This window comes from Elgaria multicarinata, chromosome 4 (genome assembly GCF_023053635.1).
Source record: "Elgaria multicarinata webbii isolate HBS135686 ecotype San Diego chromosome 4, rElgMul1.1.pri, whole genome shotgun sequence".
Classification (NCBI taxonomy): domain Eukaryota; kingdom Metazoa; phylum Chordata; class Lepidosauria; order Squamata; family Anguidae; genus Elgaria; species Elgaria multicarinata.
The window spans coordinates 142,879,529-142,890,401 of NC_086174.1; the positions used below are offsets into that span (position 1 = coordinate 142,879,529).

The following is a 10,873-nucleotide window of genomic DNA, read 5'->3' on the forward strand; positions in this document are numbered from 1 at the left end:
TATTCCATTTCCTGAAGAGCCAGCAAAGCACGTCACATGGAAGCAGTGGGAAAAGGATGCTGATGGAAGACTAGTGTTAAGCATGAAAGATGGTTGTGCTGGTGAATTACACGAAGATATTGTTTCAAGTTATGAAAACTTTCTGGGTCAGGTTCACATAATAAGAATACAAGCAAATGCTTTCTTAAGTGATCAAAAACTGGAAAATGTAAGAGTGCTGCAAATTGATTTTGCTATGTCTTATAGCTGTGAGTATCGGAACAAGATTCAGAGTGCCCTTTGGTCTCGAGCAAGTGTAACGCTTTTCACTGCAGCTGTCTTCTTAAATGGATCTTTTAGAATCTTCCTCTTGTGCTCAGATATAACACAGAAGGACGAACACACTGTGCATGTAATGTTGATGAAACTCTATGAGATGATGAGTGAAGAAACTGGTGTTACTCAGGACATCATTTGGAGTGATTGACCTGCATCTGAGTTCAAGAACAAATACATGGTGCACGTGCTGAAGCTTCTAGCAAAAAAATACCAAAGAAAGTTCAGTTGGAAATATTTTGCCACCTCACATGGTAAAGGAATAGTTGATGGTGTGGGAGGCAATGTGAAAAGGCTTGTACGACAAAAGACCATGAGCCAAGGCAATGTCAGTGTCGTACAGAATGCAGTGGAGTTTGCACAGTTAGCAAATGAACTTGCTCCCTCAACATGCACTCTGTACATTTCCCAGAGTGAAATACATTCCCAAGTAGAGAAAGACAAGCCTTGGGAAGGAACTATCATTGTGCCTGGGATAGCATCATATCATATTGTGCAGGCTAAACCAAACGGTCTAGTTTCCTTCAAACACCATGCCCTGGAGAGTGAAGAATCTGTTCCTGTTACTAGGCCTACTTCAAATGTGAAATTCAATATAGGTGCTTGGTGCTTGGTTAGTTATAATAAGGTGGCCTACCCAGGCAGTGTTATGGAAGTCTGTGGCATGGATGGAGTTAAAGTGAGTGTAATGGTTCCTGCCAACAAACATCATTATAAGTTGCCCACACTCCTGATTGTATTACATATCAGTAATACAATTGTATTGTTGTTTTAAATTGTTTTCAAGTTATGTATTTGACTAATTCTTTATTATACTGCATAGACAGAGGGCCAAAACAAAAGACCCACCAACTGTGGCTCTGAACTCTCGTCGCTGCACCATGTATAAATTTTCAGAATTATTCTAATGTAAGGGAACTTTTCAAATATCAATGCTTAAACACTAACTACATTATTTGTTGATGCTAGTGTCTTAAATCAATTAATAATTCATATTTAGTAGTCCTAAGTGAGTTTTTTATATTGTAGTGCAGACAGTGTCCCATACGTGACATCAAAAAAACATTTTTTTGACTGAGCTACAATGTAAAAATTGAGTCTAACATGGATATAAATGTGAGGTGATATCTCAGGAATTATCAGAAAAAAGTTGAATTAGTTTCAAGTTCACAGTTCACAGAAATATTTAATTGAAGATAACCAAGTGCACGAAAATGGAAATTCTTGTGTCCCATACGTGACACAATATTAATAGTATCTAAGATAATTTTTTCTTGCTGAATTTAAAGTTACTAACCCTGTTCTGTTAGTAATGACCATTGTATTCATATGCTGCAAAATAAATCGTTTCACTTTAAACATTAGTAGTATATGCAAAAGATTCTTTGTCCTGAACTTGAGTATAAATGTCCCATACGTGGCAATGGAATTCTCCTGAACATGATTTGGAATTATGGTACTGCTTGAAGCAGATATTTTGGAACGTGCCTCTCTTGCTCTATATACTTGCAAAATTCTCTCCCCCCGAAAAAACTTCTGTTGTTGTTGTTGTTGTTGTTTTAAATTGTTTTCAAGTTATGTATTTGACTAATTCTTTATTATACTGCATAGACAGAGGGCCAAAACAAAAATTACTTTAAGTCCGTATCTAGCACCTACATCTCTCCCCCACCATTTTTACTCTAAAGTAGGTCAGGGAGCTCTGGATCTGGATCCTAGAGTCTTTGTGTAATTCAGTGAGCCAATGCTTTCTTCTTGGTGGCCATTGTCAGTGGAGGCTGGTGGCTCTGTATTCAGTGGGGCTGTGAATCCACTCTTGGTTCCAGTCAGAACTCTAAAGGAGCTTTCCAAGATGCTGAACCCTATCCCCAAAACAGGTGTGGCACCTTCAAAAGCTCCTTTAGAGTTCTGCCCAGTTCTGACTGAAACGCAGAATGGATTCACAGCCCCACCAAAATTGGAGACATCAGCCCCCACTGGTTGTTACTGGTCAAACACTTTCAATGTTAGCAAACTCTCTGCCCATCTTATGAGAGAGACATGGGAGTGCTGTTTACCCAGGTTTCTCAGCTCTCAAGGCTTCACATTCATCAATACCCCCGGCCTCCCACTTCTCCTGAGTCAAGCTTGCTTGGTAATTTCCCTGAATATCTTTGGCATGGACAGCTCTTCTGCCTCTCCTCAGCCTGCCACATGTATTTCAGCAGCAGTAAGCAATGCTAATAGCAATCACCCCTGTTCTTAATGGGCCACGCTTGTGGAGGGAAGGGAACAGGGTGAAGAGGTTGCTGGAGAGAAAAGAAAAGCATCCCTTGAGGGTTAAGCCATGTGCAAGCAATGTTGAGGGTACAAAGGAATGTGTGGAGGAGACGACTGGGAGCATTCTGCTGGTCCTATGCCCAATCTAGCTAAGATGCACTGTAGATCCTGCACTGAGCAGGTTGTTGGACTGGATGGCCTCCACAATCCATTCCAAATCTATCAGTCTGTCTGTAAATCCAAAATCCTGCATCCAGAGGACCCCTGTGTTAAACCCTCCCATGCAAAAAACAAAAACGAACCATGTGTTGATTCAAGTGCACACACATAGGCCCTTGTTCATACACCAACTTGAGTATGTGATCATACAGAATGGACCCACTGAAATCAATGAGAGTGAAGTTAGCTATGGAAAACATTGATTCCAATGTATCTGCTCTAAGTATGACCAAAATTGGATCCAACCTCTGAAAGTTCAGGTGAGGGCTAGCAGGCATGATTCCTTGCCTAATCTCCCTCCAAGCATTCCTTTAAAAGCGTGACGAACATCTGCACACAGCTGCAGCGGACACTGCTTTTGAGTACTGCTAATCTAATTTGTCAGTCTGTATTCCAAATGTATCCTCAATTGGTCATTCCCTCCCCTCCAACACACCCCACGAAATTACTGCAATCAACGCAATCTGCAATGAAGGAAACATTGAAACAATTCCAAGTCATCTGAGTCTTGTCATTGTCAATGTTTCTTCTCAAGCACACAATACCTTGTTTATTGTTGAAAATGCCTTCACTGGTCACACCACAGCACAGCAGGGTGTCTCGGGACGGCTGACCCATGAGCAACATCTAATAGAGATGCACAATGAAATAAATTCAACTAAATAAATAAAAGACAAGGCGGGCTTGTACAGCAATAGTAAAAGCTGGTGGCACAGAATCAACAAAGAAACATTGTTGGCGTTTGGAGAACATTGATCCACCTGCTCCTCACTGAAAGCCAATCTTTTAATGCTATGTTTTGATGCCTCAGCTGACATTAGCAAACAGATTCTCTCAAACAAGATTTCCTGACGAAAAGAGTGAGGTCTGTATTAGACTTCTGTTTCAGGTCTGTCGTAGGGCCAGCTATTGGTCATGGCAATGTTGATGGTGCCACCCTCGCCCCCAACAGCTACACCACTATATAGCTCAGATCTATGACATTTATTGAACTGACTTTGGCCTCCATGTTTCATCAAGAAAAGGGGAGAAGCATGCCACGGTTGCCTAGGAAACATGTAACTAACTCCCACTTCTGGTTTCAGAGTGAAGCACGCAGTCTTACACCAGAGAGAAGTAGGCCTCGTTCTCACAGACATGGTCTACGTGTGTTTGGGCCAGGCCATTTCAGGCTGCAGGTAGAGACTTGCATATGGAATTCACGACCACAAGATGGCCACCAGCATGGATGGTTCTAAAGAGAGAGTAGATAAATGCATGGATGATAGGGCTATCAGTGGCTGCTATCATCAACAATAATTATCAATGGCTACTAATCATGATGGCTGTATATTACCTCCAATATCAAAAGCAGCAGGCCTCTAAATACTAGTTGCTGAGAGAACATGATAGGGAGGGTGCCATTGTATTCATATTCTGTTGTGAGCCTCCCATAGGCATCTTGGCTGGACACTTTGTGATCAGAATACCAGATTAAACACTATTCTCGTGTTCTTAATACTCGTCCATAAAAATAAAACAAACAAAAACACCTTGACATGGAGAAGACTAGACTAGATCCCCTCTAGTTTTCTATGTGCGGTGAAAAGAACATTCACTCATGTGAGCCCACATCTGCATGTGGTATGGCCCAGACATAGGTTTACCATCTCAGACGTAAGGTTCATCCTGGGATCATCCCGGGGTTGTCCCTGCCTGCTCCCGGAATCCCCTGTGTGTCATTTACATGAACAGGAATGACTACGGGATGATCCTGGGATAAACCTTAGGACTAGGCCCTCACACCTTCTACAGGAAGTACATTGAAGGGAAATCTATAATTATAGGTCTATACATTATAGCTCTATAATTTATAACTATATGCTACTATCTATGGCATTATACAGTACATATTCTTTGCAGTTTCTTAGTTCACAAGCGGTTTCACAGTTCAGAAGGTTAATTCTTGTTTCTTACAGGTGTTTGACAACCACATATAACGTCAAGATTGGATTACTGCAACGCGCTCTATGTGGGGCTGCCCTTGAAGCTGCTCCGGAAGCTGGAGCTAGTGCAGAATGCTGCAACTCGGCTGTTGTCTGGAGCTGCCCCTTTCCAGCATGTAACTCCTCTGCTGAGGGAACTGCACTGGCTGCCTATTCGCTACCGGGCCAGGTTGAAGGTTCTTGTACTTGTGTACAAAGCCCTAAACAACTTGGGACCAGGATACCTGAGAGGGCGCCTTCTCCCTTACCAACCTGCCCGGTCCCTTAGGTCATCCGAGGGCCTGCTCCTGGTGGTTCCATATAGCTCCATCCTCCGATTGGAATCCACCAGGGGAAGAACCTTCAGCGTGGTGGCGCACCTCCTGTGGAATTCCCTGCCCCTGGAGGTCAGGCAGGCTCCAACCTTGTACTCCTTTCGACGCCTCCTGAAATATCTTTATTCCAGGAAGCCTTTCCTTAATGTCCAGCCATGAGTCACTGTATTTGCTTCTTTTAAAATCTGTTTTAAGTGTTTTATTCTGTTTTTATTTTCATTTTATCTTGGACACCGTTCCAAAATTTTCAATGGGGAGCAGTATTTAAATATTGTAAATAAATAAATAAATAAATAAATAAATAAATAAATAAATTGTTGGTTGTACGTCTCCAAACTCTGTTGTACTAAAAGGCTGTGAAAGGGAATGGGCAAATTTGAACCACTTTTAATGTAAGGGACCGTGCAGCCTTATACATGTCCACTCAGGAAGCCCCACTGACTTCCATGTGACTTACTCCGAGGTAACCCTAGACACGGTATAGATCTTCTTAACCCTATACACTGCGTAGGATTGAAGCTTGAGTCTCTGACCAAACAGATTCACAAAATGCTAAATGTTTCTTTAAAAAAAAAGAAAACGTTCTGCACTTCAAATAACTTCCCCTGTGCACCGCCTTGGACCCGAACCTCGAATCCGAAGCGGATCGGGGCTGCTTCAGGGGCTCCGGATCAGCCTCCGAGGCAGATCGGGGGTGAGTGCACAGCCCTAATGACTGCAAGAGCCAAAATATTTGTTGATCTTTCTTTTTACTGTTCTGCATTAGATGAGAAACGTTACAGAAGTGTCAAGGACAGAGATGGAGATTTATCAGGGGAGAAAGATGTCTGTGTGCAGAGACGGGAAGGGAGAGAATAATGAATACATGTTTGCAGTTGCCTAAGGGAAAAATTTAAGCCAGAAGTCTGAAATTTATTTCTGCATTAACGAAATGTATTAGCATTAATTGAGCCTTTCTATAATTGAAATGATGATGATATACTTGCTGAAGAAGTGTGAAATCAATTTGCCCTGCATTCAAGCTGTAAGAGTCTTCAAAACTGACTCAGAAAACCGCATCTCCTGTATTAACGATGCCCAGCTGATGAACATTGGCATGGCTCCACTAAAATCATTGGTTTTGTATCTGTGGAGGATCTCGATGCTAGATCTTCAGGATGATTCCCGACGTTACAGCCTTCCATCTTTCACTGAACCAAAGAAAGAGTGGAGCTGAAAGCATCCAACGGTACTGATCTTCGCCAGTGGCCTGGACCAAGGCAAGGTGTTCCATTCAAAAAATGTCTGCTAAGCTCAGCAGCCTTTCTTCTAGAAACCCCACCAGTTGCAATTAAACACCATTTCTACAAATATGGAATAAGTAAATGCAGCCTGCAATGGAACCAAAGCATGATGCCAATAATGAATGTGTGGATCAAGGGGGCAGAAGAAGTGTTGACAAAAGTTTAGATCCCTCCCCCACCCCCACCCCACCCCACAATAGACCACATCAGCCTGACAACGCAAGTAAACAACACAAGTGCTGCCTACAAAATTTATTTATTTATTTATAACATTTATATCCTGCCTTTTTTCCTCCAAGGAATCCAAGGCGGTGTATATAATCCTCCTCCTCTCCATTTTATCTTCACAACAACAACCCTGTGAGGTGGGTTGGGCTGAGAGTCTGTGGCCTTAGCTAGACCTACCTGAAAGTCCGGGGGAGAGGAGGGGAGACCTCGCGTTGTGATTAACGCGAGATCTCGCCTGCGGAAACGGGCCACATGCTTCGAGACCATGGAAAAACTGGGCCCAAAGGGGAGGGCTGTATCCCGGGGCAAGGGAGGGATTGGGCGGTATAGAAATGTAATAAATAAATAAATAAAAAATATCCTGCTTGGTGTAGATGAGGCCCATGTCCCATTGAAATTAAAGGTACTTAAGTTGAGCACGGCTACATTTCTGTATTTATTTCAATGGGGTTTATGTGTGTACTAGTACAATCTTATACGTGTCTACATGTCTTATACAGTGCAGCCTTATACATCTTATATAATCTCATACTCAGACAAGTCCCACAGAGTTGGGTGGGCTTTACTCCCAGGTATGGCCAGTGTCCAATGCGACATGAGCACTAATGTAAATGATGTTGCGGTATCATAAGGGACCTCAGGCACAATGTCAATAGTGTTTGATAGCGTATTGGGTTATCTCGTTCCACCAGCTATAGCTATTGGTGTTGTGTGAGGGGTCCCTCCTGCTAGCGCAATTGTAATTTATGTTAGCGCTTGTGTTGCATTGGATACTGCCCTAAGTGTGCATAGGATTGCAACCTAACTTAGTCTGGATCCAAGACTTTTGTCATCTACAGCATGCAGCTTCAACCATGCAATTGGATTTGTCTTCTGGAATGGCATGAAATGGTTGTTGTGCATGATGTGCCTAACAGTAGGGATGAGGAAGAATTACATTTGGTCAAGATCTTTAAGTGAAACAACCTAATTTACACTTCCCAGACAAATATATGGATAAGAAAATAGTTCTGCTTTTCTGAATTTTGTGATGCACTCCTCAGCTCAAAGATTGCATAAAAGAATACACATATTAGGGAAAACTGCTTACAAAAGCAAATGCAAATTTTTGTAGTGCTGTTTTTTTTTAAAAAAAAATCAAAAACAAATGTGGAAATTGGACATAACAAACTTATGATTGATTACCAAAACTGACATGCGGCTGGATGCAAACATAACCATGCTTACAGTAGACCTATTGAAATCGATAGCACAACTTAGTAGTGATTAACTGCAGTCTCTTTGATTTCAAAGTCTACTCTAAGCAGGACTAACACTGGATTCAATCTATTGACCAAAAATAGGTTAATTCACCCACCCCTACCTAACACACACACACACACAGAGAGAGAGAGAGAGAGAGAGAGAGAGAAGGACAGAGAGAGAGAGAGAAGGACAGAGAGAGAGAAGGACAGAGAGAGAGAGAATAGAGCAAAGGATAAAAATGTAATAAAAGTATTAAAATGTCACATTAGCTTCCATATAGATGTGGTACTTTGCAAACATGGATGTTTTGCTAAACAGTAATGATTTCCCAGATTAATATCTTTTTTTTAAAAAAAAAAAATAGTTACAGTTTTGTCCTTTCCTGTGCATTTGTGTGAGTCAAATTGTTATGCTGAGTGATGTAGTAATATTAGCCTCACAGGAATCCTTTAACTCATTCCAATAATACTTGATCAAAGGGTACTCGTGCAAGGGGAGGGGTACCTGCAAGCTTTGGGGAATTAGCTTAGACTACAAACACCTTAAAAGAGGGCAACGGAAGCAGACAGAATCCTCAATATATCATTTGAGAAGCTTTGCTTTATCAGTGGGAGGAAAGCCTGATATATCCTACTCAAGCTAAAACCAAGACCATTTTTGCCTTGTTTTAATGTAAAGCACCGGACACTTGAATTCTGCTGCAGCAGAGAGATAATTTAACGTACAGGCAAGACATGAATTTCAAAGCAATCTAGATCTGTGTCAATGTGTGTAAGAACTGCTCCTTCAGAATGGCAAATGAGATTTTTGTTTCACTTACCTCCTGAACAGCAGCAGGTTCTAAACGCACCGTTTTTGGGATAGCATCCATTTCTGAACATCTAGAAAAGGGATCTACTGCTAGATCTCTGAGTGATATGCCACACATCTCCAAGGGTTCCCAACTGTCAGTAGTTAAAAAATTGCATGCAAAACTGCAAGTAAAAACATAAAGTCTCCACCATGGCTGTCCTTGTGCTAATTACTTCATGCTCCGACTCAATGTTCCTCTCCTGTAAAATATGAGATACGTTGACCAGGTCTTTGGGCACAACAACTGACCAGTTTTAGTTTAGTGTTAAGAAAATCTGTGATCTATAGTAGCTCAGATACAGAACTGTACTTGTATATGAAGGATCGTGTGGTGCGTGTGTTAGGTAAATCGCTCCACCCCCTGACTCACCATTTTGCATCTGCCTCTGCCCACTCAGCCACTGATTTTGCATTTGTCTCTGACGGTAGACTGTTGGATTCGATCTAGTAAAAACAAAAAACAAAATAGGTCCCACAAGCCTGATGTCTACCCATTCCTGATCTGGAACACAACTAGGTCTTGAGTTAGAATATTCTCCTCAAAAATCTATCCTCAGAGAAGCAGTAGTGGTAATATACAAAACAATGCTATAGAACCCCTTTTCCTTCTTTCGTTTAGCCTTTGGTTATTTGCTCCTCAGGATGAGATAAGCACAGAATAGTGATACAAATTTGCACGGTTCCTGCTGACAGTGTCCTTCACCAAAGCTGAAATACAATGCTATCAAAGCACAGTATGATCTTATACTTATTTTTGTTTGTTTAGTACATTTCTAATTCTCCCAGTGACTAATGTTCTCTGAGCGGATTACAGCCAGTTAAAAAACTAAAATGCCATTTGAAAAGACCGTTAAAAATAGGAATTTCAACATAAATATTTAAAAGAATCAAATACAATATAATGAAAAATAATAAACTGCACAGGAATCAATAAAACAGCCACAATAAATTAGAACTAGGTTTCTTAAATGCCTGGGAGAAAAGAAAAGTCTTTGCCTGGTACCAAAAAGATAACAATGTAGGTGCCAGGCAAACCTCGTTGGGGACTATATCCCTTAAGTGAGGTGCCACCACTGAAAAGGCCCTCTTTTTGGTAGCCACCCACCTATCTTTCTTTGGTGGTGGTACCCAGAGGAGGGCTTCTGAAGATGACCTAAGGGTCTGAGCAGGTACATATGGGAGAAGACCTGTCTTTAGATACTCTGGTCCCAAGCCATACACTGGGGCCTTAGCTAGACCTAAGGTTTATCCCAAGATTGTCCCAGGGTTGTCCCTGCCTGCTCCCGAGATCCCCTGTGTGTCATTTACATGAACAGGGATGACCCCGGAACGATCCCAGGATAAACCTTAGGTCTAGCTAAGGCCTAAGGCCTGCAATCCTATACACACTTCGTTGGCAGTAAACCTTATTGAAAACAATAGGACTTACTTCTAAGAAGACACATATAGGCTTGCCCGGAACATCTTCACTGTTAGTTGATCAATCTAGCTAGGTCATTTAGTTGTTTGCTTAAAGTTTATTGTATTTAGGAATGGTGAAACTGAACTGGCAAGTTATTTTTATATAAGCAGGCTCGGAAGTTTACCCCCCCCCCCAAGAAAAAAACCATGTTTGGAAACAGAAAAGTGATGCAAGCCTACAGAGGTTTCAGTGGCTTCCTCCACAATATATATTTTAAAACAACATTTTTTAAAAAAATATCATGAGTTTTAGTCGGTTGATCTATTGTTTAAGCTACATAATAGTAAAAATCTTATTTCTAAAACAAGAAACATAACTGATCTGGAATTAGGAAGGAGCAGTGAAGTGGCCAAGTTTGCTGATGACACCCAATCATTCAGGGTAGTTGAAACAAAATGGGATTGTGATGAGCTCCCCCCCAAATCTCTCCAAAATGGGAGAATGGGCATCCAAATGGCAAATGCAGTACACTGTAAGCAAATGTAAAGTGATGCACGTAAGGACCAAAAATCCCAACTTCAAGTATGACCATAAGGAATCTGAGCTAGTGGTGACTGACCAAAAAAGAGATTTTGGGGTTGTGGTAGACAGTTTGATGAAAATGTCAACCCAGTGTGTGGCTGTTGTAAAAAGGTATCCCGGTCAGATTGGCTTCACATTGGATGTGAGGGCAATCTGGTTGCAGCATCTGTCACCCTACTAATTGCCAGG

The 10,873-nt window shown here is 41.5% G+C and overlaps 1 protein-coding gene across 1 annotated transcript in view; it reads right to left on the reverse strand.

The window, feature by feature from the left end:
* Positions 1–3,412, reverse strand: part of PAK5 (p21 (RAC1) activated kinase 5) — a 91,927-nt gene extending 88,515 nt beyond the window's left edge. Inside the window, exon 1 of the mRNA XM_063125863.1 lies at positions 3,339–3,412. Within this exon, the coding sequence (XP_062981933.1) occupies positions 3,339–3,411 (73 nt within the window). The 5' untranslated portion in view covers position 3,412. The remainder of the gene's footprint in view (positions 1–3,338) is intronic.
* Between the last annotated feature and the right edge of the window lie 7,461 nt (positions 3,413–10,873).